The sequence below is a fragment of the Hakea prostrata genome, chromosome 3 (genome assembly GCF_041222555.1).
Source record: "Hakea prostrata isolate BN-2017 chromosome 3, UWA_Hpros_2, whole genome shotgun sequence".
In the NCBI taxonomy this organism is placed as follows: Eukaryota; Viridiplantae; Streptophyta; class Magnoliopsida; order Proteales; family Proteaceae; genus Hakea; species Hakea prostrata.
Window position 1 is genome coordinate 8,938,044 of NC_142602.1, and position 27,559 is coordinate 8,965,602.

Sequence of the window (27,559 nt, forward strand, 5' to 3'; positions counted from 1 at the left end):
ATTTCACTTCTATTAGAAAAATGTTAAACATTTGTGCATTCACAAAAATCACGTCTACCAATTAATTTTTCAGGATAAATCCACATATTTACTTTTACAGATTCATGTTAACCAAATAGTTAATTTTATAAATTATGAATCCATAGATTTTAAATCTCTAGATATTTGAAATCTCTTAGGAATTTCGTAGAACAGCTAACAAGCTCCTTCAGATTTGCCCAGCCTGGGTCGGGTGATTCAAGTACGTACGTGTGTGTGTGTGACATTTTCAGTTTTTTTGGTGTATCTCTATTTTAGATTAAAAATGAGTAATTTCACCATTTAAAACAATGATAAAATTGATGCTTTGGTTTCCACTACTCTCTCCGACCATATTGGCATGAAATGCAAAAGCTAAACACGCGATTTATCATAAGTCGACGTTCGATATATTCGCAAACTGACTATATTTAGCAGAATTTCGTTCAATTATTGTCATTTTCTCTCTCTTCTCCGGAGTTTTTTTCTTCAGTTTCTTGCATTTTAACAATTTGTTGCTCAAATTGTAAAGAAACTCTAAGGTCCAAATGACCTTTAGAGACTCCAATACGAAAGATCTATTTTTCACCCACACCAATCCAAATGTCCAAAAAATGTCGATAGTGTTTCTCATATCAGGTTAACAAGTATTTCAAGATGCACATATCCCTAGGCAGATCAACATTGTGGCTGATCACCTAGCTAGGAAGGCCCAGTTGGTTGCGTGCTTGAATGAAATCGTCATTTACCCAAAAATAAAAAAAAAAAAAAAAATTGACATATTCATTGACTTATAGTGTAGTCACAAATACTGCCGAACTCGAACATGAGCCCACATGCATGCAGGATAGAATATTTGAATGACAATTTATTAGCAAAATCTATTATTGCGGACTCGATGAACGGCTAGGAGTCAGTAGGATTAATTAATTAATTAATTAACATAAATTATCTTGGAGCCATGTGTTCTTCATGACTGCTGGACATAACCATCAAGATAGTACAGGTACCCGATTGGCGTTATCTTCTGAAAAGGAGAAGCATAAGACTCCAAAAAATAATTGAATTCACATGGGGACATGGGGTGTTTCAGAATCTGGAAAGAGATCACAGATCCTACCTACCAGAAGGGATGAGGCCGGGAAATCAATCCACTGAGAGATTATATACACAAGCTTGGCTTGAATCGATCTGCAATTCCCATTAGATCAAAAATGGAGCTGCTTATCGTCCCATCTCAGCTAGTAATAGGAACGGTAGCAGCATTACTTGTGGTGTATCACTTATTCTGCAAACACAAAACCAAGGGAAGCAGAGAAGCCCCAACTCCAACTGGTGCTTTGCCAGTTGTTGGTCATCTTCATTTGTTGGGCGGAAAAAGTCCGATTACACGGATACTTGGAGCCATGGCTGACAACTATGGACCGGCCTTCATGATCAAACTCGGTGTACATCGCTCACTGGTCGTGAGCAATAGAGAGTTGATCAAGGATTGTTTCGCTACCAATGATAGAGTTTTCGCTACACGCCCTCGTGTTGCTGGAGGCAAATATTTGGGCTTCAACCATGCTGCGTTTGCTTTATCGTCTTACGGATCATATTGGCGTGAGATTCGTAAGATGTCCACTCTTGAACTACTTTCTAAATCTCGCCTTGACAGACTCAAGCATGTTAGGGTTGCTGAAATTGACACATCCTTCAAAGAATTGTACTCACTTTGGGCAAAGGACAACGCTGACCGAGCTATGAAAGTAGAGATGAAGCAGTGGTTCGAGCACCTCACTTTCAATGTCATGACCAAATTGATTGTTGGAAAACGTATGTATGGAAACATTGATGTTGTTGGGCATGAGATGGATGAGGCCCAAAGATTCAAAGAAGCAATGTTTCAAGCACTTTATCTACTTGGATTATTTATTTTGTCTGATGCAATACCTTATTGCGAGTGGTTGGACATCGGAGGATACTTGGGAGCCATGAAATCTACCCATAAGGAATTAGATCATATAATTGGAAATTGGGTGGAAGAACATCGTCGTCAACGTCGTGAGATCCGTACGAAAAATGAAGAAGAAGAAGAAGAAGAGCAGCTTGACTTCATTGATGTGATGCTATCCGTGATTCCTGAAGACAATTCCAGATATGGTTATGAACGTGATACAATCATCAAGGCAACCGTACTGGTATGCAACATTTCATTATATTTGATGAACTCGTGCTTATATAATATAAGACCTTTTTTTGTGGTTTTATCTTCTTGAGTCTCTTGAGTCTTGACTATGCCTAATTAACCTTCTTTTTCTGATTTTCATTACAAGCAGCAACTCATTGCAGGCGGCTATGAAACCACCTCTGTGACCTTGACATGGGCACTTTCTTTGCTGTTGAACAATCCTCAAGTGCTAAAAAGGGCTCAGGAAGAGCTAGACGTCAATGTTGGTAGGGATAGACATGTTGAAGACTCAGACATAAAAAACTTACCATACCTCGAAGCCATCATAAAGGAAACTTTGCGGCTATACCCTCCTTTGCCTTTATCGATACCTCACGAAGCAATAGAAGACTGTCAAGTGGGGGGCTACACCATCCGCAAGGGCACACGTTTGCTTATTAATTTGTGGAAGCTTCATCGAGATCCTCAAATGTGGTCAGACCCTAATGAATTCAATCCAGAGAGGTTTCTAACTTCACATGCACAAGTAGACTTCATGGGTAATAATTTCGAGTACATCCCTTTTGGATCCGGCATACGATCATGCCCAGGTATCGCATTTGCAAAACACACTTTGTACTTAACACTTGCTCGTATACTACAAGGCTTTAATTTGAAGACCCCTTTAGATGAACCAGTGGATATGACTGAAAGTTTAGGTATCACCCTGCCCAAAGCTACCCCGCTAGACATCCTTCTCAGCCCACGCCTTCCTTCTAAGCTTTATGAAGTGTAAAAGTTCTAATCGCATATATATGAGTAAATCCTTAGCTTTCTTTTGCTGTAAATGTAATTAAATAGAATAAACGGGGAGAAATTTCCACACCTATAAACAGACAACTCCTCATATTTCATGTCATATTCAGTAATGCTACTTTTAAAATGCCATGTTTATTGTTCTTCTGCGTTGTTTCATGTAGACCTGCAAGACAGTTGTGATCGTTGATCCTAGCCCACTGGCTGGGGAAAGCCAAGGCTCATAGAAAATACGAATTTGATTCACATCTTATCCAATTAATGTACACACTAAGTTGCCTATTGTTCAAATCACTTTTAGTGGTCGAGATTGATCCGATTTGGTTTTTTTTTTTTTTTTTACACTTTTTGAACTACACCACTGAAACAAACAAAACAAAACAGCTCGATCACCAAAAATGATCCAAACCGTAGTCAGCTCAATTAATGCACAGCACTGAAGCCAAACTGCAACAAACATGAATACCACTGACTAGAAGACATGCAAGTAACTGTATCTGGCATTGCCCCCACAAGTATAAAAGTAGCCCTCGCTCTTTTCCTGTAGTCGATATGATTGTTTTATGTCTATCCAAAAAATATCATGAGGTCTTCGGTGATAGCTGTCTTCTTCTCTCAGTTACTTGAAACGTCCCTTTTATATTGTCTAATCCAAAATGATAAAAAAAGAAGACGATTCCAAAAATAATTGAATTCATTTGTCGACGTTTCAAAATCTGGATAGAGATCGCCAACAAAAAGGATGGGCTAAGGGGGAAATCAATCTACTGAGAGATTATATAAGCTTGGCTTGAATCTGCAATTCCCATAAAATCAAAATGTAGCTGCCTTCTGATTGGGATCCTACTTATTCCCAAGCCGTTAAAAATCATGTTTGGTATGTTGCTACAGATGTCAAATTCAACACTTTGATTTCAAATCAAACATGGGTTTTGACACCTCCTCCGCCTCATGGCCATGTAATTAGATGCAAATAGTTATTTAGGATTAAGCAGAAATCTGATGGTTTTATAGAGTGGCACAAAGCTAGATTTATAGCCAAGAGTTTTGAGTCCGGATCAGTGATCCGTACGGGGAGCACAAAGTGCTCCCCTCACGCTTTCTGACCACACAAACATCAGTGGGGCACACTTTTTTAGAAAAAATAAAAAAAAGTTTTTTTTAACCCCAGTGAGACCCACTAATGTTTGTGGTCAGGAAGCCATGTCTCCCCCGACGGGGAGAAGATCCGGATTCAAGAGTTTTACTCAAAAGTATGGTTTGGATTATGACGAGACCTATAGCTCCATTGTCAAACCGACAACTGATTGGGATCCAACTGATATATATATTTATATTGACTCTCAGTTTTCCTCACGTGTTTGCAAACTCAAGCGGTCACTTTATGGGCTTAAGTAGACAGCTAGGGTTTGGCTTCAGCGTTTGAGCACGTTTCCTGTTACATCGGGTTTTCGTGGTTCAAACATTGATTCGTCTTTGTTTAATGGGCATGATATCTATGGGCCTCTCCATTTTTAGTTTACGTCGATGACAATCTTCTTATTGGGCCCCCTTCTCAAGTTATCCACGGTCTCATGGGCTCTTTAGCCAAGGAGTTCTCTTTAAAAGATCTGGGTCCAGCAAGATTTTTCTTCGGTGTGGAATGCAACACTTCATTAGCTTTCTTTGGACATGGCTGGAATGCAAGTTACCAAGCCCATATACTTTCCTTTATCACCATCTCTACTGGATCATTGGATTGCTGTAAAGCACTTGCTTCAGTATCTCAAGGGAACCATTCACCATGGTCTTCATTTGACAAGATCTCCAACTTGTTCTCTAATGGCTTATATTGATGCCGATTAGACTGGATGCCCTGATGATCGCAAATCTACGAGAGGATTCCTCATTTTTCTTGGGTCCAATTTGATCACCTCATACATTCACTTAAAACGCTTTGTTATGGCATAGCATAATAGGGTCTGAATTTCTTTGAACTTCCAGCCACACAACTGAGTCCCCGGGGAACAAAAAACTGTGTTAAGGAAACGACGACACAATGCACAGTTTCAGTATTTTCTGGTTCGATTGTGTAAGTTCTATTGATACACAGTGATTTACCTAGTTATTTACCCAGCCTTCTACATTAAGGTTGGTGCACGCCAATCATAAAAAGCTGACAATTTAAAGCAGCAAAGAACCAAAATATTCACAGCCACAAGGACAATGGACTCTGATGAAAACCATGCACTGCAATGATAAAATAACTGTTATATCAAATAGTGTATTACACAGTTGAATTTGAGAACCAGAGACTTACTTCTGTTCAACCTTCGTCCCGTTTGCCACTGTTACCAGCTGGGTCTGGGAGTTGCTTTTGGTTTTGAGTTCAAGTAAAATTGTAATATGACCATTTCCTTCAGAACTGATGGGCTAGGTCAACTCAACCATGGAAAACCACCGCTCCTACTATCTTGCCCATCTAACATAGTCTCAGGAGGCTCCCTCTCTCTGCCACCCCCAACCCCCCAAAAAAAAAAAGAACAAAAGACTTACGGTATTGCTAGAAGCATTTTAAGAGAGTACCTACTGCTCATGTCCTGTGGCTGAAGGAATGGACCTCATGAGGAAACTCGAGAGTGACCAGATGCAAATAATCCCAAGCAAATGCAGAACATTCAACAGTGTTCCCAAAGAGCTGCTTATGGACAAATTGTGTGAGGTTGCCTCAGCTCCTCTAACTGTGAAGGATAAAGCTGTCACCAGCTGTGCTGCTCTATTTAATTGGTGCAGTCTATAAACCTGTAGAGTCCCAACATCAGAGTCTTCCTTTATAAAAGGCAATAACATTAACAGATATTATATTTACAGCCAGTATACAAAGTCTTCTTTCTTTCACATGTTTTGTTGGGAGCGGCTGGAAAGTGATAAGGGCATCAAATATCGCAACAGTATAAAAGATGCATAGTACTTCATATGCTGAACACAACCATAAGCAACAGCCAAACATCTTGGCCATTCAAAAAGGAATAAAAAGAACTAAACCATACTAATTGATTACTGATTGAACTTCTTTTTTACACAAAAATTAAAACTATTATTTTATCATACTTTTAAAATAGTATTTTTAAAACTTAACAGATTCTATTTCCAAAAATGTCAATTGATTTTTTTTCTTTTTGGGTACCAGAATTTCAAATATCTGAATCATGCAATCTTTATAACATTGACAGAAAAAGTAGCCATTCTGCATCAAAGACAGCTCAAGAAGCAACACGGGAAAAGAAAAGAAAAGAAGACATAATCACTGCTGCTACTGGAATTGGTTAGGTTGGAAGGGAAAGAGAAGTTTATTTAATTCAGCATAGCATCACATTTCCTAGGGCTCAAACCTAGCTTGTTCATTTAAAAAAAAAACTCATATCATGATGACTAAAATTAATTGTTACCTTTTCCAAGTACTCAACTCACAAAACTTAATCTCACTATTAAAAGGGTTAGCTACATGGACCCTGTTGACTTAGTGTTTTGTAAATAAAAAAAATATGAGAGTAGCATTAAACTACCAAGCAACTGGGGGAATAAACAATCCATGAAGGAAAAAAAATGCACCTTACTATCCTTTGCCACAACCCCACTAATTCCTTTGTAAATCATTACCTGAAAGATAACGGGGATGATGGGCCAAGAAGATGACTTTCGGTACTTCGCATACTGCTCAAATGCAAACTGCACAACAATCCCAACCAAGTATGGAGCAAGAGTAGCTGAAGCTGCTGGTCCGGTCCATGGCCAGACCAATCCCATCGTTACCATAGGGACAATAAGACTCAGTACTAAGACAGTAACCGAAGAGATGCGGTGCCCTAAATAGTCACTTTCTTTTACATAACTCATCGAAGAAGAGACCAACTCATAAGGCCTCTGTAGATAGTCTGTTAGTAGAAGAAAGGCTGCAACTCCAGTATAAAATAGAGCTTCTGTGAAGAATAATATAAGGAAATCTGCAGATACAGAGAACAGGGTGACAAGTCTAGTCCACAACTCGCAAACACTAGATGATTATAAGCATGACAAAAGGGAAGATGCAGAAAAAATGCAAGGATTGTAAAAGAAATATAATACCAAAAATGTACTGAAATTTATAAAACTTGTCTGATGGTATTACCATACATAACTGCACTAACTTGTCTATACAATGTGCGTGTCACCTACGAGAACTCATGGTTTAAATATTATTGCAAATGAACAACCATCAAGTCCACCAAGTTCCCTTTAAAACTGAAAAACAGACTATTAAGAAATAGTCCACATTACTTCAGTAGACCAGCAGTTGATCTACCATAGAGATCAGACTTCCCAGGGAGACATCCTAGATGCTTGCAGCCCACTAAATGCTAGTAAAACCCCATGCATAAGCATCATTTCCTATGATGATATAGCTACAGGAGAGAAGTAAAACAGCTCTCTTTCTATAATGAGCTTTTCCTTTTTACATTATTATGCACAGAATACATCACGCTTATTTACAAATAGATTACACAGGGTACAAGTAAATAAGGCCACATACCAGTTAAGAGGGAGTCTTCAAATATAGTGGAAATTATTCTTCGCAAGTAAAGTGATGGCAAAATGAAAGAGGCAACAAGGACAGCAGGACCAGCAAACCATAAGGCAGTTTTTTGTTTCCTTCTTGGGCCAGAAACAGGTACCTTTCCTCTTCCTCCATATTGATAACTATAGAATGATATAAGGCCTGGTTTTCCTCCTGCTTTCTCCAGATGGGCCTCCGAAATGCTTTCTGGCATGATATCTTCTGCTTTGTGTTCTGTATCTGAAGCTTCTAGCTTGAGTTCACCATATGAATCAGCAGAAGTAGCAAACTGAATTGATTTCCACCTTTGGATTCTCACCTTTCCCCTCCATGTACCATGATGTATGATTTTTATTGACCTCCCCACTTGTAATAGCATAAAGACCAAAAAGTACTTAGCGCAAGCATTCAAAATAGAATTTATATAAAGCAACAGTCATTACCAACATTAAAAATCTCAGACGATGAGTCTGTCTTGCTTCCTCTTTTGCATTTAAATTGGAAAATCAATTGGACAATAGAGTGAATCAGAGTCAATGGAGCCTGCCAGGCTAAATAAGTTTCAGACTTGTGACAGATTATAGGCTGGCCAAGTTGGGTTCCAGCACCAGGAATTTGAAAAGTGATATATGCCAAAAAGAATTTGGAAGATACCATCTGAATGACTAATCCGTTGGAGATCACATTGATGGGCATTGAACAATCCTTGAAACACATTTGGCTGCACATTGAAGCATGGCAGTTACTTAGGGCAATATAAATAAATAGAAGTAAGACATTCTAAAGGAAAAAGAAAGGAAATGAACAACAGACAAGTTCATTGTGAAAGAATTCAATGGAACAAGCATCTAGACAAGTAATTCAAGGTACACAAACTTGAGTAACATGTTACTGTAAATAGGAAACTACATAGAATGACAAACAATAACTATAGGGACAATGCCTAGTACATAAAAGCTACATTAGAACAAATTTGTGCAAGGATGCAAGTAAAAATGAAAATATATTCCACAGTCCATATAAATTCAGAAGGAATAAAATACTAAGTTACTGGTTCCGAAAAGGCTAGCAAGCTGGCAGCACACAATAAAGTCATCAAAATAGAACCAACAGAATTAGAACTTTTGATAGTCGTCTCTCATAGAAATCCAAGTACATCCAAAGCACCAGGACCTAGTAATCATGCTTAATTCACCACAAAAAAAACTAATCATACTTACGACAGCCCCACAGTGAGGAGTAAAGAAAACATCGATAAATCTTACTAGTCTTGGTTTTAATATATAAACCTCATTTTCAAAATTATTTATGCTGGCAAACCTATTTTTGAGTCAGGTACTGAGTCTACTGACATCACTTCTATAAATAGCAAAACAATTTGGGTACCATATTTTCCTCACTTTTTGAATCTCTCTTAAAGCCCTAGAGATTGTGCTACTTTTGTAACTTCTCTCTTGTTTTGAAATATAAATTATCATCTACTCTTTTGAAGAGGAAAGACAAAGAATGGGTTATTGGTTATAGAAACAAACTCAAAGTAAAAAGATAGATGAAGCTGGAGAAACTAAATTGACCTAGAGAACAGGAAGACTCTTCCCAGAAAATATGAACGGCCTTGAACAACCTTGTTTGGCAATGCGGTGACTCACAATGTTCACACATCTTTAAAGCAATTATGACTCAAGATCATCAGAAATGGCTAAACCATCTACTGCATCTAAAGGGAGCATTGTGAATGGTTTGTCATCTGAAGTTACCGAAAAGACTCATGGCGTGGATATATTCTTTTAGGGCATTTAACAGAGAACAAAATTTCAGCTTATAATGGCTACCAATGTAAGAAAATTGCTATTTTCAGATGTTCAGAGACCTAATAAGCAAAGAATCAGCTTCTTAATTCCTTTTGTATTCTGTTGTCTCTTGTAACAAAGTTGCATTCGCTTTCCTTAATCAGGCTCTAAAAACCAGAAATTTTGCTAGAACTCAAGCCAATTCACAGAGAGAAAATAGAAGAGCAAAGGAAAACATAATACAAATGATTTTTAACGAACTTGAAATTCAAGGGTGTCCAAGAATATAGGTATGCCTGCTAACAAATGGGATGGCCCATACACACAGAAAGAACTTGAACATGGTAGAAGTGTATAACGTGTTAGAAAAAAGATCCATCACAATGATGAACATCTCCAACTCATAGCATAAATATATTTCCCAATTCGGATTTCTGAAGCAAAGGGTCACGATTTGTGGAGCCCAACGAGCTCGAAAGACATTTATTTCGCGTGGAAGCAAAGGAAGGCAGAAGTGAGGGAACCCTACTGTGATAAGCAGAATAAAAAGAAGATAAATTAATACCTTGGAGCTTCTCTTTGGCTGAGGAGAAGAAATAGAAGTAGCTATCCAAGAAAGAGAAGAAGACCCACTTGAAATAGCCATGCGTGAAACGCTATCACCACTCTTCAGAGATTCGTCAACGGCACCACCGTCGATTCTGGCCCATTTGACTGAAACGAATTAAAAGACAAGACGAACACCCAAAGAATCCATTCATAAAATGAGGACACAGTGGTGAAAGAGAAAATGCGAACGTGGATATACCGGTGATGGCGTCCGAGACACAGAAGAATGACAGGATGTTATTCTTATTTTACTGTTTCGAGTTCGAAGTTCAAATCAATTGAATCACTGGCTCCGTAGCTGGTTTCTCTATTTTCGTACACAGGCAAACACGCAAATTTTCTCAGATTACCTAAGCAACCTTTAGAAATCTGGTTCATGGCTTCACTTCGTCCGTATATGAGTAAATCTCAAAACATTCACTAGCAAGTGCAGCTTTTATTCCCTTCGCAAAGCTGTGATTTCCCTTCGACAAATCGAACAGTTAATCAACCACCTTCGATCAAACTCTTCGTACCAATTTCACCCTACTTCCGGTCAAAGTTGAAGAAAAACTGCGTACAAGTAACGGCGAGTTTTGGGACGACCGAGAAAAGACCTACGTGGCTGCGGCGTCAATAAAAAGATGGAATTTTTTAAAGGAATTTTGCTTTTAATTTGAATTTTTTTTTTTTTTTTGGGGTAAAAAGACTTCACTTTATTCAAGGGCAGCGTCGAGGAAAGCCGAACAAAACCAGGGAGTGAAAATGGCCCATACGATCACGCCCGTAAGTGACTGGACCGGACCCCGGGGCTAGGTACTCCACAATAAACTTGACATCACTAGAAATAAAAGAGAAATTATAAAAAGAAAATTTGAACTATAAATGAAGGATATCAGCAACGATTGGTTCGAGCACTGTTGGTCTTGACTGAAACGGGCGTTGAGCAAGGTCAACCACTTCTTTGCAATCCCATTCCACAAAAACCTTGTCCAAATCTTCTCCCAAACTATATAGCAAACCTGAGCGTATGGCTAAAGCTTCTCCTATAATTGCAAATTGGGACTTATCTAACTGTATGGAATAAAAAATTTTCTCTCAGATCAATGATAGGGACTTATCTAAGTACACCTTTGATATTATAAGAGAAAAAAGAAAAGAAAAAAAAAGAAACCACTAATACTAAATGAAAAGATTTTCCTCTTATTGGCCCCTTCAACAAAAATGTAATTGGGTTACTTTTTTCTTGCTAGATCTTCTCTTAAGTAGCATTTTTTCAGCGGTTGTTAATTCAATTTTATTCCATTGTTCAATCCCTTTGACATTACTATTGATAACTCGTTTCAAGAATTATGGGATCCAAATGCAGCTACAGTCATAAATAAGAGACAAAATATAACATGCTTGAGCGAGACGAGAGGTATTGTGTTTCTTTAGGCTCAAAAAGCAAGAACAAAACTAATGCCAGCCATACCTCCCTCTAATTTTAATTAACATAACATTTAGATTAAGTAAAGCAAAACCGAGTCACGCTTCAATGTGGATGGATTTCCACTTGAATTCTATATTATTATCATGTCCTTTCTCTAAAGATTAATCTGGAGAATGCCTACAACAAAAAGCTCGCCAAGAAAGAAGAAAGAAAAAAAAAGTAGCTACCAAAGGAATAATGCCGCCGGCCACTATAATGACTCAATGCAACCCAAAATAGCTTCCAGAAAGCAATCCTTACCCCAATCTCTTCTTCATTGATAACTTCCAACACCGTTTCGCTCAGACGCTCTTTCCTCAACTCGTGCCCTTTTTCTTTTCAAATTCTTCCAACTTCTCGCTTTCCCCATGGCAGAGTTAACATCTTTTCTGAACCATCTTCACTTTCTCCATAGCAAAGAGTACACCTCTCCCCACTGTTCTTCCATGATAAGGTAAATTCAATTATCATTCACAATTGACGTAATCAATATTGAATTAAATTCATAATTTAGACACACCAGCGTAAGAAATGATGAACACGGCTCACCACCTTGCGAATGCTAAGTAGTCGCTCATTCTTGCATAATATTTTAGTTAACACATTTGAAAAATACAAGGAAACATAGACTCTTAACAAGGTTTATGTTCACATCTAATGCTAGAAAACCTGGCTTTCTTAATTATGGATTTTCACTTTAAAAAAGGGGGTTTGATTTAACTGTAAACTTTATTATTATTTATTATTATTTATTATTATTACTATATCTGTTTGTTAACATTCAGGAAGTTGGAAAACATGTTAGGATGTAAGGAAAACATGTTAGGATGTAAACATAGTACCACCCCGGTCTATCCTCCTAGGGACCAACACAGGGAGGAACAGAATACGCCTTTTTCCACCATTGCTCCGTTAAGAAAGATTAATGACCAATCACCAATCACCATGGGATGTCTTCAAAAGAGGAGTAAGCCGAAGAACCCTTTTCCTTCCTCCTTTTTTGGGTTCATCTTCACTGATTCATCAACTCAGGCTGCGGCTGCAGAGAAACCTTTGAGAACCAGATAGTTCCCACAGTAAACTGTATCCGAGGAGACATGCTGTTCAAAATCAAATACATCTCAAAAAAAAATTAATCCAACCACATCCAATACCTTCACCAGTTTTCACCCGTGCCTAGCTCAATTTGACTCCTGGCCCTGAATCACGCTGAACAGATGTATACAATCAGATGAACCAGGCAATACTTCAATTAACAGACTACAATTGGAGAAGTAGAAGTATTATTGTACCTGCAAGGCATCCATGATCAAGCCAGTATCTAACGAAGCCGGATGAAGAAATGGTTTTAACAACAAAAAAAACCATGTTTCACTCTCCATTACCATAACTAGAAGCAACTCGAATGCTGCTGTTGCCTCGAGCAAAGAAATTCCCCCCACCACGCCTCGAGTGATTCTGACCCCTCTCACTATATCTTGAACCCATTACACGGGAACCTTCAGATGAGTCCTCCGGTTTGTTACTGTGTGATCCCACCGCTTGGTACTCATAATGTGAATTATGCCTCTTCCTATCACCATTTCCAGGCACATGGTTTTGCTTGCTGCTATCTTGCCCTGCTGGATTGTGCCCCGCATTAAATGATTCCTGCACCCGGATAAAACGACCATTGTGGTGCACGTCCCTGCGCAAACCAGAAGAGGATCGTTGCACATGTTCAGTATCAGCATTCACAACAGAGATTCCACTGTTGTTAACAGGATCTTGGTTTGGGGGGACAGTGCAATCTTTGAATGAATTTACATCTTTCTTTTCTTTCTTAGCCTCACGGTTCCGTGCAGTGGATCCTTCACCGATATTGGTCTTTGACATTACAGACTGATGAGGCTGAGGCTGGTCTGGAGGACCATGATCCTTGTTCAGCGATGTGCAGCCATCAGCATGCTGAGTAAACTCCTTTTCAGAATTCCTACTGACATTCGCCATAGCCTTTTGACTGTCATTACCACTGCTGCCTTGCTGGTTTTGTGCAACATGCGTCTGTGATTTTGGTTGCCAGTGGGGAGTTAACCGTTCCCCAACATAGTTCTCTCTCGATGCAACTCTTCCCTCAGAGCGGTTTAGCTCAATGGCTGAAGTTTGAGCATCAACTTTATCAGCACCATGTAGATCTTTCTGACCAACAATATTGTGCCCATTACCCTTGTGACCCTTGAATGGATGTCGTTTCCCTCTCCCTGTTAAACTGTTATCCTTCACATCATTTACAAAAGAAGCATTTGAGACGGGATTATTAGAGGTACAGTTGTCAGAATAATTTTCTGGCCCCTTTGGTGCGTATGTCTCAGGATTGTGGGGTTGGAGTGGCTCAATGGGTTTAAAAGCATTCTTGCCAGTGCCTGAAGAGAGAGATGATACTTCCTGCAACCCATGCATAGGTGATGGCTCAGTAAAACCACGTTGGCGCCATGATCCTTGAGCTTTACCATGCTTATTCTGCCTGGTTCCCACATTTTTAGGGTCCAAAACAGTCCCTGGTTTCCCAGTAGCCAAGCCATCAAATCCTCCACCCTCAGTGCTTTGAGAACCAAATTGTATTTGAGGTGCCTCACCACATATGGATTGCTTAGTTTTGGGAGGGGATGGATGCTCATCGGTATTACCCTGCTGCAACATTTCTTTAGCCACGGGCTTTGGGACGTATCTCTCCATTTCAACCCTCTTGCCTTTTGTCATATTGCTCTCTGTCCCTTGCCCATTCTTTGTAAAGGAAGCATTAGCCACCGGAGTAACGCAGCAGCTGCCACCTCCTGATTCCTCGTTCCTGTTCTGGGACTTGACAGGAGCCCAAACAACAGCCTCACCACCATGAAATTTATCTGCAGATCTGGTAGCTTGTTGGTTTCTAGGCATCCGGCGAGGTTGAGGCCTCCATTGGTTGTTCTCTCTACTGTTGGCTACTTCAGTTGACAGGGACCAACCTTGGTCGGCAGATGGAACACTCTGACAATCTTGAATCTCCACAAACTCTCTTGAAGTCATGACATGAGCTGAGGAGACTTCTACAACTTCAGTAGTCTTTGCTTTAGCATTTTCTACATGAACCTTTACAGGATTTTCTTCGAAGGATGTTGACAGGGGTAAATCTCTAGATAAAGTTTCTTCTAACTTGTGCTTGCTCCTCCCATTCTTCTGGGTTTTTCTTTTCTGCGGAGGCAAGGGATCATCAACACTACTAGCATTATTGAGCTTGCCAGGTTCACCAGTTGGGGCTTTTACATCTGGAACCACATTAGCATGACTTCTTGAGGCCCCATTACCTTCAATTGGAGTTGGCCTTTCACTTGAACCTTTGTCTGATGGTATCAATTTTCTACTTCGACCCACTGGTCTGTACCTACTAGAGCTGTCCTGAACTTGTGGAGGAGCAGGTTTAGGATTCACAGCATCCACATTAGTAACATCCTGTTGCAATGGCATTGACAAATTTGGTAACCCCATGGAGTCCTGGAACGCATGTATGGAATCCTTCAAACGCAGCTCCTTGGACCAGTTAACCGACTCTCCAAGTGTATTGGTATCCTGGGGAGCCACAATGGAGTGTCTGCTATCAGCAGTGTCTTGTGCAGATCTGGAACTGCTTGTATTTACATGAGACCTGGGGTGTTCTTGCTTCTGCAGGATAAAGCCACTTGTTGGCAAAGAGTCGTCTAACTTCCGAGATGAGCTCTCCGCTTGCGTCCGCCTGTTCAACCCTTCCAATTTTGCAAGTGCCTTGGCCTTCTGCTCTCTTATCCGCTCTTCCTCTTCTGCCTGAAGCTGTTTTGCACATTGAATTGCTCTCTCTTTCTTCTTAGCACGCTGATAGGGGGAACAGAAAGTGAAAAGAACCCAAGAAAAAGAAGGAAAAAAAAAAGAGTTACTCTAAATGTCACCAGATCTTGGAATGCATGTACAAAGGTAGAGAAATTATGTTCTGGCCAACATTTTAGGACCCAAATGCTAATCAGATACTGATTAACATTACCTTGGTCAAAATGTTCACCAATATATTTCTAGATTGAACCAAGAACCTTTACCATTGAAAAATATACCTGAGCATTAAAATTCTTTGGTTCAAAAGAGGGTGCTCCATATTCTCCCTTAGTCGTTTCATCAATAGTTGAGTCAGACTTCTCACAGGCTTCTTGAGAAGCATGAAAATCTTGCACATTTACATCAGTCTCCATACTAGCACCAGGAATATCAGTCAAAGACTTTGTAACAAGAGGTTTCTTTCTCCATGCCTCACCATCCTGAGGAGACCTTCCCTTAACTTGGTTGTCATCTCTAATTTCAACAACCTGGAATCTCTTATGAAACTGGCCATGATTCTTCTGTCCACCAGCAGGAGCATTCAACACATTACCAGCTGAAGCTTGAGATTCATTAACTGGCAAGACAATAGGTGTATCATTGGAAGTTTTCTGTTCATGGGTCTTATCTCTTGTATGATTGTCAGGTTCAGCATAAGCAGCACAAGGTGGAGTTCCGCTTTCATTTAAGGCATGGTCAACATTAGCATTCACAAAACTTGACCTTTTCATCTTCTCATCTATGCTTGAAACAAAGCCACCATCATACTGCCCATCAGATATCCGAGCCCTAGTATTTAAGCCCTCTATTTTATCTATCCGAGAGGGATTTCTTTTTGCTGCAGTGGATTGCTTTCGACCTCGTGTTGTGGCTGCAGGTTCAGCTTTTTTAACTGAACTGTCATTAACTACCTTAGCATTGTTCATACATCCTGGAACAGAAGAACCTTCCTGATTATCTGTGGGTTGTGAGAATGCTTTACCCACAAAAGCTTTTTTTGGCAAATCCATAGCTTTATCCTTTCTGCAATCTGTTACTGAATCAGTATCCCCAGATATTCTTGGTTGCTGGCCTCCTTCAAGGTGAGTGTTGGTTGACATTGCATGCCCTCTCTTCTCTTCTCCATCTATTTCTTCCCAACTATCCTGTTGTTTCAAAAGAACCTTGTATGGTCCCTGCTGGGTATCATGAGAATGTTGCAGTTGTTCCTTCACCGTAGTGGCGCTGGCAGAACCATATGCAGCAGACCTGGCTTGAGAATTACCAGGTTCATGATGCAGGTTCTTGTTTGTGTACCTGTTATATGCACAAGGACCAGCTGCCACTCCCAAGACAGGAGCATCTCGATCACTGGAATTGCACAAAGCCATTTGAGGAGGACCATAATAACCATCATATGGTGCCATACTAGGGTAAACGCCCGATCTAATGGGCATCATAGGACGCAAGTAAGACTCAAGAATTTGGGGGTGGAACGAGTCTGCATTATTTGGGGGATGATAATTGCTTGGACCAGATGCTGGTCGTGGAATTGGCTGTGAGTTCGGCAAAGGTCGAGGTGGACCCTGTGGATGATAATAATTAAATTGTTCACAAGGATAGCTACCAGGAGGGCCTGGGGTTCCACATGGTGGACCACCTGGGGGGCCAGGATTTCCACATGGTGGACCACCTGGAGGGCCTGGGGTTCCATATGGTAGACCACCTGGAGGGCCTGGGATTCCATATGGTGGACCACCGAGAGGGCCAGGGCTTCCATAGGGGGGACCACCTGGAGGGCCTCTGTACCAAACTCCATCTGAAGAAAGCCTTACAGGTGCAACATGCCTAGGCTCAAGATGCTGAGGTGGCCTACTAGTATTAGGAAACTGCTGAGCATCTCTATGCCACCTCTCCGTGGCTAGGTGAGAGCCCATCTCCAACAGAAGAGGCCTTATCACCAGTCCAAATATTTACTGTTTCCCCCTCTGCATTGGCACCAACATGCTCACGGTCTGAAAAACAGTACCAAACAGCAAGCACAAGATCCTTAAAAATAGAGGATAATTGAACACAGTGAGGTTGCAAATCTACTCAAGTACATGCACACTAACCAGCAGGAGAAATTCCTGAGCTGTCTTGTGAGGAAACTCTCCCAGAAGCTGATACAGGACGCCCCTGCAAACTATGACCTGTCATGAAACATTGACCAAAGCAGACCAAACACTACAATTTTTAGTAAAATATCAATTTAAGAAATCAGAGCAACATGTGTCAACTTCAATGGGATCCTCAGCTAGGTCATAATCAAGCCACCATGTTTGATAGCGATATGCATCCAAACAAGATTGCGTTGAAATACCAAGACAACAGCATATTGCGGGGAATGGTAATCTGATAGTACTTCAGAAAACATTCATTGCATGTGTTTTACTAGACCGACTTTGTAATCCATATTAGCAATTATTTTGTCCAGACAAACTGAAGCACATCAATGATAATTGAATGGTACAGAAATTAATTTAGTAATAAATTAGGGACAATCTAGTAACACACAAAACTTGCTCTGTTTTTGGTCACAAAATTATGTCCTCTGCCATAAGGTAGACCATGGATGGGTGTGACAGTCCAGACTCCAGGGACCCCATACATTCACCCAACAGTAAATATTCAGACTGAAACAAAATAGGAAAGAGGTCAAAAATAAGTTTAAAGCTTTGGATCACTTTTCCTAAATGGGCAAGTTTGGGAATGGCATTGTTCATCAATGTCCAAATTTTATGGACATAAAAGATCTAAACATTATTATAGTTGGACAAGCAGGAACCAACCTAGAAACCCAGAATGGGATGAACCAGTCTCAGAACTGGCTTTTGATCCAATGTGGATAGTGAAAAATATTGTTATATCGTTTATTTTATTTTATCCTCCTTATTTTTACAAGTTGGGTAACAAAAGAAAATAAAAGAGAATATTCCTTGTAAGCTTTCCAGTTGAGTTCTATCTCTGACTTTGGAAAGTAAGCTGGAATTTTATTTTTGAAGATGCACGCAACCCCAATATTTATTTTTGCATATGCCTGAAATACGACAACCATAACATGAATTGAACGAAGAATTGAGACTAGATTACTCAGCCGCAGTGCAGCCTTGTGTGATCAGATTGCATTAATTACACACCATACTTTTCCTTCCCTAGCAGGTACAATTTATTGTCTTCCTACTTTTTTCAGTTTTCATCTTCCTAACTGATGGTCTACTCTTCTCTCCCTATTCCTGAAACAACAGCTTTCTGTGGGTAAGTTGCCTAACCATAGGTGAGTAAAACCTGAAATCCCACCTCCTAAGACCCATGCAGAGGAGATAATCAAATCAGCAGTCAAACTATTCAAGGGTTTTTGCATCCCGTCAAAATACTTTTCATCTCCAATTATCTGAATCATTCAGTTCTCAGTCGGAACTGATAGGATTTCTGATCAGCAACCAATCCCTAAAATCTCACATGTATCAATTCTGTATTGGGTGGGAAAGGTTCCTTCACTTGAAGCCAGCATACAATATAAACTGTTTTGTTGCTGTTATCAATGATGGTCATTACTTCTTACTTAACAATAAAGTCCCAGACTTTAAAATACTTCTCAATAATCCCCCATACTGTCAGTCAGTTGTACATTTCTCTTCTGATATTACAATGTCAGGAAGTCCTTCAATGGTTCATACAAAAGCCCCAATATTTGCACAATGGTCACTGCCTTTTGAACAGTTATCATCCAGGTGGGCCATAGAGATCCCAAAGAACCAAACGTACATTAGATGTACTCCATATCATCTAGTCATGATTGATGTTGAGTCCAATTTGACTACACATGTCAATAATATGGGATATCGTCCATATCATCATGTAGTCTCCAAGTTGATGTTTGGATCAGTTGACTATTCACATGTGAATGTACTAATTGTTTGAAACAAAGAATTCCATTTGAGGTTGTCTGAAAGACACCACTGGAAAAAAGGGAAAAGCCCATATCAGGTTCACATTTGACAGTCACATAGAGTATCCAATTTGGCTCCACTATCCAATTGTCAAAATTACATCGTTCAACAAGGTAGAAATGGTAAAAACTCATATGAAGACCTTCACCAAACTCTGTGCAGTAAATACCAACAGAGAATTAGAAAAATAGGACTAGTAGTAAATTCAGGTTACCCTCACAGCTTTGGTACTGAATACCTAATTTCAATCTGCAATACTTTCTGAAGTCACACATATATATACGAAATATAGCAGGACAGAAAAAGATAATTCAAAAATATCTTCATGCGCAGTCAGTACGATTAGAGAACTTTTTTACATGTCAAAGTCTCAATAAGAAAATTCACAAACATGTCAACAATTGATCAGCTCAAAAGTAGAGAAAATTCACCTTGCTGCACGGAGGACTCACTGACTTTGTCAGAGCCAAGAGTTGGAAAATCACCAGAGCTCAGAGTGAAGTTATTAACCTTAGCGGATGTGACTCCCTACATGTAAAATAATGAAAGTGTATAAGTAAATCAGTGCAATCACAGAACTATGAAACACTACATGTATCCAAAAGATGATAATTTCATTAGGAGGGAGGAGATGTATTTGTGAATACAAATTACAATGATGTAATAATTTAACTACAAGACAAAGTACCAATCTTTCAGCAGTTCCAGATGCACCCCATGCAACTGAATTTTCAGAAAGCTCGGCAAACCGAGAAAGTTGAGAGCTACCAGGTCTGGTTTCAGCACTTCGAGGACGTGCTGTTACTACCAATGTTTGATTTGACACCAATGCTCCAGATGATGATGATGGCCTAGAACTTGGGCCCCATGCATTAGGTGAAGGCTCATAGGATCTATCACTGCCAGCTGTCGATGGTCGAGTACCACTTCCACCAGATGAAGGGCGGCCACTAAGCTGACTTGGTGAACCAGCTACTCCATCAGAACTATGAAGTAGAGATGTTGATGAACCCCATGCATTTGGAGCAGAGGAAGATGAACAGCTGCCCCAGCTTAAAGTGCCCCTAAATTTTGCACCAGAATATGTCATATGGCCATACGAAAAAGAATAGACTTGGCTAATTTCAACATGTTACCCACACATTTATTTTTTCTAGCCAAGATAACAAGAAAAGAATTAAATCGCCTAGCCTAACAAGGATACGGGGGGGGGGGGGGGGGAATAAAACAATGAAGAGTAGAAGCCTAAGCTCACTTTGGGACAATTTCAACATTTGGGTCCAGACCATGGTTCTCCAACCTTGAAAAAAACATATAAAGAGGCAGTTTGAGTACATAAATAAATGGAGATTATAAGAAGCATTACTGTTAACAGAACTGAATACCTCTGACTGGGTAGATTTATGGGCTTTGGGACAGCAACTTTCCCCAAAACTGTCATACCCCCTCTTCGTGCAGAAAGCCCCCTACATGATTAATAACAACAAAGAACAAGAAAGACTCTGAATAATAAATGTAAGAGAAATCAGAAATAATCATTTCATGAACTTAAGAATCGGTATATCAAGTATCAATACAACAAAATGTTGAAGAATGATGAGTTCAACAGACAGACTTCCGACCAAGACCTTTAAAACCAATGAAGAATTAAAGGTATTAATTCAGACTATTTGCTTGAAGTCAAGAGTGTTAGAAACCAGGAAGAAGTAGACTTCTTTGCTTGGCTCTGTGTCTGTGTGTACATGCATGTGAATGTGGTTAAAAAGCTTGGCCAAGGAATTATCTCACAGAAGTGAAGAGGAAACCTCAGAGATAGAATTCAAACAAAAGCACTTCCATGCTGAAATAGTTCTTTTAAACGCAAATGGAGACTTTTGGATCAGCTACCCCAGAGAAAGAAAACCCACAGTGTTGCCAACTAAAAAGTCAAGAAAACACCGAAGGGTACAAAAATAGATCTACCTTCGCTCTCCAGAGGACATACTTGAAGCCATAGTTAAGCTCTAGCTGCGAGGTCATCCAACCAAATTGATAGGGCCTAAGAACAACATGTGAATGAAATTAAGGATTACTCAAATTCAAGGCGGATAACATATACAGCTATGAAGAAGTTCATTTCATTTCTATAAATCCCATTTGTTTCAACATCTAAAAATAACAATCACGGAATGTAAATTCAAGATTATTTTTAAAGAAAAAGATTCAAAAATAAAAGGTTTAATTTAGATGAAATCTAGTTTCTATTACATTCAACCCCATGCGCACTGTAGAAACCCTTTCTCACACATCCACTGTAGCTTCCAAGTGGAAGGTCGATAACCACTAAAATTTAGTCAGATGATGTATTCCACATATTCTTAATCACCAGTTAATTTTCACGCTAATCTACCACATCCCAAATCGTTATAGGGCTAGCTAATTGTTTGATGCAGTAATTCCATTTGGATTGTTTGAACGAAAAGGACAATAGAGAAACAACAAAGAACCAGAATACATGGTCAATCCAATAGGCTTGTATTGGGCGAGTAAAGAATGAAGAACTTTGGAAGCCAAAGCCCAGGCTTAAACCCATCAGCCAAGTCAAAGAACCTTCAGCAATAATTAGAAAGTTCATTTTAAGTTGGGAGGCTTTCTATGATTAGATGGATCTAATAAGTCCAGGGGCTCTCTAATGATTTCTTCATTTAATAACTCATCAGCTACTCATCAAAGTTGTTTAAGTAACGTATCCAGTATCCATCCTCAAATCAAGCTTCATTTCCTTAAAATAAGCCTAGGGATGGGTTTACTAGTCATAGGCCTTTGCTCCCATGGTTTTATAATGTGACGAGCCTCTTTATGGGTCCAAAACAAAGTCAGAACATCAACACACAAAAACAGTTAATTCATTTTAAGTTCAGCGCCATTATGTTTTTAAGACTCTCAGTAATTAGTCGATGAGCTAAGAAGTTTGCCTGGGTCTCTTACTAGGGTAGCTTAGGTTTAGGAGTTCTTTTTCAACAAAGAACTGGTTAGTTAGTTGCTAATTAGTAAATCTTTTCCAATTAAGAATTGAAATTGTTTTTCCTAGTTCAGCTCTAGTTTGTTTAGCCCCTACTAATAGCACTATAGTGGAAAGTGTAAAACAGATCAGTTTTAGGGAATTTTGACTTGTTTTTTATGTGTTTTGAGAAGCTGCTTATTCCTGTCCTGGTGGAGATCAAGTTTTTTTGGAATGATGCTAACATTCAGAACCTTACAACCAGATTGACTATTGAAAGTCATCCTCTTAGGCAGGAGATCAAGCTCCCAATCCCCTTACTTTTCCCCCTGTAATTTCTATTTTCGTTTTTGGCGGCCACCATTCATGGGGACCCAGCTACAGCCCATAAAAACCATTGAAATCCTCCCAAATTCAACCAGCAGTACCCACATATTGTAGCCTACAATCTACTTTGCTGTTCCATCAAACCACCACTAAAGTCTAACTAACCAACCTAAAACCTGCAACATCATATTTATTGGAATGTACCCATCCGAATATCGTCTCCTTCTAAAGAAATCAACTTCCCACATCACCTTCCTTTGACCTGAGCAAAGCCCCTACCTTCCACTAGAAGTCCTTTGACCATCATTCCTAAAACTTTTCAGTTGTCTTATACTTCAGGGTTCCACATCCAGATATCAAAATAGACTAAAATTCACAGCTGGCCTACCCCTAGACCTGCATCTCATTTCCTTAAAGCCCCTTCCTCATCTAATCAATGTGAACCCTAAAACAGCCCTTTGGGAAGTGAAACCCGAGAAAGCCATTGGTTCTGATATTTTAAGATCTTGGCAGTTCGGCCCTTAGTCCACTTCACCGCAGAAACTTCCAATTCAAAAGCATCCTTCCATACTTCTCACTTGATATTGGCATCCTCAGTGATCTGAAACACAAAAAATTCATAATCGTCAACCAACAAAATGCACCAACGAACCTACATTAGCTGTCAACTCAACCTTGACTAAGATCATTCTTCACCAAACACCAAAAACTTCAACAAAATATTGGCTGCTTGAGGATCAAAGCACAGTGGCTGTTGTGTTTATAATTGGGTGTGATTTCACCTCCCCAAAGTTAACTTGACACTATTTTACCCAAGGTGCAACATCTCGCCAAGATTTCGCCGACTTTTGCATATAACTATGTCTGAGTAGGCATTAGGCAAAAACCAAAATAACATGCATTTATTGCTCTGGTGTACCATGTACAGTTGTAAAAGCATCATTAATTACCCCCATTAACGTAAGGATAAGGCAAGCACATCATCCCTCCTCATTAATTGCTTTACCATTATCACTTTTTTGTTTTTTGTTCAAGTTTATTAATTGCTTTACCACACAACCACGTGTGTGGTTAACAAAGCTCAACGTAATGGGTTTTTTTCTTTTTTTTTAAATTTCAAAAACTAATCATTTAGAGTTTCAGATTCAATCTTTCATTTTTTCTCATTTCTTCTCGCTTCTTCTCGCAAACGCTGAGTCATAGGGTGTTTCTGTTTCCGACAACCTACGTCTACGATCGAAGCCATCGTCATCAAACCGCCATCCGTCAAACCACCATCTCCGGCAACTGTGAAGTGTGAAGTAGTGTTTTCTTTGTTGTTCAAGCCTATCTGCTCAACCATTCAATGAACTCTTCTCAAACTCTCCTCTCACTTCTTTTCTCTCTTTATTGTTTGTTTCAATCTTCTCTCCATCACTGTTTCTCTGTAGATATGGTAAGGATTTCAGTTTGATTTGAGGATTCGAAAGAAAACGAGAGACACCAATGACATTCTGAGGCAATTTTCGCTATATTTCGCTAGATTACCGGAAAATCGGCGATTTTTGGAAAATATCGTTTTCACCAGCCATTTTGGTTCGCCATTCACCGAAATTTTGCCAAAGGTAGAACGTTGATTTTACCCTTTTGTCAAAGGAATTTACATATATAACCAAGTTTAAACATCTCTTGTCCACTAAACTCCAAGATCAAGCATCTTGGTGGACTAGTTCACTATGGGTATAAGTTAATTGGTTGAGAAATAAACTTTTTGGCAAACTTGCCCTTTTTTAATTTCCTCTTGCTACTGTTTTGTACTTTTCTCCTTTCCTTTTGTGTGGAAATCATGTTTATGAATGAAATCATGGTTTCTTTAAACCCCCCCCCCCCCCCAAAAAAACCCAAAAAAAAAATCAAGTAGAAGAGGGAAACCCTTTAACATCGGGAGGGGGTTGGGAGGGGAGATGGGGGACAACACATCTGGTTAATCTCAGCTAGTAGTTCTCTAATCAGCTTTCTTTCTGATCAGAAAACACTGACTGCAGTGAAGAAATGGCGTTCCTAAATACTTAATTTATTGGTCCAATCGAATTACTAATCAAAACCCACAAAAGCAAATACTTTTTCCACAGGTATGGTTGTCAATAAGGAACCAATGCTCATGCGTTACTTGTATATCGGGGGGAAATGTTATCAGCTCAGCAACAGGAAACTACAAATTCACACCCCCACTTATGAAAAGGAGGCTTCAGCCTATCATATGAGAGACCACCAGGAGCAAAGCAACCACATGCTTTTTTCATAGCATGCTACCCAGTATACCCAACCAGGAAGTTCCTGGCCAAACCTTGTAAAAACTAAAGCATAAAAGTCTCTCATAATCAATCAATTATATGAAGTTATAAACATCACACAATTTCTAACAGCAAACTGGTTATGCATAAAGAGTAGAGCCGAAAACTTATATCATAACATACAATGTTCCCTTGGAATTCGAAACAAAAAAAGATAGGGAAAAGGGAGAAAGTTAGTTATAGCAAGAGAGTGTACGAGAAAATTCAGAATCCCACCATGTATAAATATGATGCAATGGACAAGAAATTTTACCCGGAAACCTAGATCACAGACCCCACGAGATCAATCCACTGCAGAACAACTAACCTCTGTAGTTGAGCGACAATGTTAAGCAAAAGAGAATGAATAATAAGAAGCAACAAAATGCAATCTTAGAGCTTCACCAACGACTTGCCCGATCACCGATGCCTTTATTCAGAATCTCAAAACCCTAAAGGAATAATATAGACGAAAGATTGATCCGGTTCAAGAAAAATAACAAAAACGGCAGCTAGCGAACTCTCTCAAATTTTTCAACAATCCCACGAGTAATCAAGACAGCAGATCTCTGCAAGAAGTAGATGAAGATGGATTTACAACAAGATTGCGCAAGTGAAACAGAAATCCAAACCAAATATATAGTGTGCCCACATATGAACTGAACGATATTTATTTTTTTTCGAAAAACTGAATTGAACGATACTTAGAGCAACGTTTCCACCTCTCATTTACCGATTCGCGATATAAAAACTTCGGGAACTGGAGAACGAAAGCAAGCTCGCTGGTTCTAGACCTCTAGTTCTTACAGAGCAACAACAATGGCGTGTGAGAGAGAAAGACCAACAGAAACGCATATAAGGGTTCCAGGTTTTGGCCAAGCCCGAAATTGTATGTTTTCTTCACAAGTGAGGGAAAAAATTGAAATGGGTAAATAATGGGACCCACGCTTATCCTGGCGTGAATGGTACGATTTCAACCCGCTTTGGGTCGGTTGATTGGTTTGGTTTTATTTTTCGTTTTCCTTTTTAGGGTTTAAGGTTCGCCTTATTTTGGGATTTTTTTTTTTTTTTTGCAAGTCTTATTTTCACAGCAATGTTAAAAAATGGATAATTATTGTTGTCCCCCTGTAGTTTGATTTTATTACTAATTAAATCTTGTTCTTTACAAAATTACTGTTGCCCCCTTTCTTATAACGGTGTGAAGTAGCCGTTAAGTTTGAATATGTAATGTCTAATTTGCCCTTCATAAAAATTAAGAAACATCCTACCCCATTTATAAAAACCAGATTAAATGTCAATTTTACCCTAAACTTCATTTATTTTGAATTAATGAAATGGGCAAAATCCAAATCCGATTTGGTTTCCCATTTTCGCTAAACTTCATATTTTAAATTAAAGAAATTGACAAATCTTAATCCGATTTGGTTTCCTACCTTCATTAAACTTCATTCATTTTGAATTAAAGAAATGGGCAAAATCCAAATCTGATTTGGTTTCCCCCTTCACTAAACTTCAATTATTTTGAATTAAATAAATGAGCAAAATCCAAATCCAATTTGGTTTTCCACCTTCACTAAACTTCATTTATTTTCAAAAATATTTTAGGTGATATTCAGTTTCCAATTTAAATTGAATTCGATTTTCCTTCCTCTTCTATTTCTATTTGAGTTTTATTCAATCATTCTTTCTTTATTTGATTTTTTTTTTTTTTTTATAATAAAACAGATTGTAATTATTTTTTTGTCCACATTTAATTAAGGGTACTACTGTAACTTTACAAAAGGGTAAATAAGTACAGAGATAAGTATAAGGGTATTTTGGAGTTTTTCAAAAAATATAAAGATGCCACATCATTAGTAAACTAACAAAACTTAACGGTAAGGGGGCAATAGTAATTGTAGACAAAGTTGAAGGTTGGATTAATAATTTTGAAAAATATAGGGGATACAATAGTAATAAAATCAGGGGGCCAATAGTAATTATCCCACAAAAATTTATCCATATCGTTTTCTTATATGAAATGAACCATTTATTTATTTGTAAATGTATGACATGTGTCTTAACATCATATCAAATAATTAAAATTTATTTATAAATTATATTAAAGAATTTGTGATTAAATTTTAGAACAAATTGTACTAGCACCTCAAAATGGAGGTTTTAAAGCACTGTCACCCCACTTTATGTTTAAAAAGCACATAGACCCCAAAATTGAATTTTTATTCGATATATTTGTCCAATTTATCATTGGAAACCTTTCAGACACGGTTTATCATAGAATATTTTTTTAAATAAACAGTGATTTAATTGTTTTCAGTGATAAATTTTACAATATATCCAATAAAAATCCAATTTTGAAGTCTCTGTACTTTTTAAACATAAAATAGATTTGAGGTCTCTGTGCTTTTTAAACATAAAATAGGGTGTCGTGCTTTAAGGCCTCCATTTTAGGATGCCAGTACAATTTGCTCTAAATTTTGTAAAAAAAATAATTTAAATTATAAATAGGCCTCAACCTTTTGATGTAACATTGTGACATATGTCACACATCTACGGAAATAAATAAGATATTAATTCACAATATTATGGGATAAAATCTTTTTATCAAATTTTATCAATTTGGATACGAACCATCCGGTTCGAACTCGGGTTAGTTTCACGTGAGCCCTATCTTGGTCCAAAGTCCAAACCTTGTTTTCTTTT

At 38.8% G+C, this 27,559-nt stretch overlaps 3 protein-coding genes across 4 annotated transcripts; 1 reads left to right on the forward strand and 2 right to left on the reverse strand.

Moving 5' to 3' along the window:
* The first annotated feature begins 1,164 nt into the window (after nt 1–1,164).
* On the forward strand, nt 1,165–3,158 carry LOC149020652 (xanthotoxin 5-hydroxylase CYP82C2-like). Its single transcript, XM_089146963.1, has 2 exons — nt 1,165–2,201; nt 2,340–3,158. The coding sequence occupies exons 1-2, from the start codon at nt 1,233–1,235 to the stop codon at nt 2,964–2,966; spliced, it is 1,596 nt and encodes a 531-aa protein (XP_089003089.1). The 5' UTR covers nt 1,165–1,232; the 3' UTR covers nt 2,967–3,158.
* Nucleotides 3,159–4,777: 1,619 nt separating this feature from the next.
* On the reverse strand, nt 4,778–10,579 carry LOC149020653 (uncharacterized). Of its 2 annotated transcripts, none has more exons than XM_089148866.1 (6): nt 10,158–10,579; nt 9,915–10,050; nt 8,214–8,280; nt 7,536–7,925; nt 6,626–6,969; nt 4,778–5,767 (listed from the first exon to the last, which is right to left on the reverse strand). In XM_089148866.1, exons 2-6 carry the CDS (start codon nt 9,993–9,995, stop codon nt 5,552–5,554), a joined length of 1,098 nt encoding a protein of 365 aa, XP_089004992.1. In that variant the 5' UTR covers nt 9,996–10,050; nt 10,158–10,579; the 3' UTR covers nt 4,778–5,551. The 2 variants fall into 2 exon arrangements, with proteins under 2 accessions (XP_089004992.1, XP_089004993.1); XM_089148867.1 differs by having other exon boundaries at nt 9,915–10,063.
* A 1,282-nt stretch (nt 10,580–11,861) lies between these two features.
* Nucleotides 11,862–25,737, reverse strand: LOC149020654 (protein MODIFIER OF SNC1 1-like). Its single transcript, XM_089148868.1, is given in 11 exon segments — nt 11,862–15,272; nt 15,506–17,164; nt 17,166–17,260; nt 17,360–17,437; nt 19,669–19,765; nt 19,926–20,301; nt 20,493–20,537; nt 20,623–20,703; nt 21,200–21,275; nt 25,131–25,425; nt 25,579–25,737. Coding segments are annotated over 9 exon segments (4,956 nt in total). The 5' UTR covers nt 21,232–21,275; nt 25,131–25,425; nt 25,579–25,737; the 3' UTR covers nt 11,862–12,779.
* Nucleotides 25,738–27,559: the final 1,822 nt, after the last annotated feature.

Coding starts and splice junctions, on each gene's coding strand:
- LOC149020652 (XM_089146963.1), top strand. CDS start 1,233: ATGGAGCTGCTTATCGTCCCATCTCAGCTAGTAATAGGAACGGTAGCA. Junction 2,202..2,339: donor TCATCAAGGCAACCGTACTG/GTATGCAACATT, acceptor CATTACAAGCAG/CAACTCATTGCAGGCGGCTA.
- LOC149020653 (XM_089148866.1), bottom strand. CDS start 9,995: ATGGCTATTTCAAGTGGGTCTTCTTCTCTTTCTTGGATAGCTACTTCT. Junction 8,281..9,914: donor AGCCAAAGAGAAGCTCCAAG/GTATTAATTTAT, acceptor TTCAATGTGCAG/CCAAATGTGTTTCAAGGATT. Junction 6,970..7,535: donor TGAAGACTCCCTCTTAACTG/GTATGTGGCCTT, acceptor CTGTATCTGCAG/ATTTCCTTATATTATTCTTC.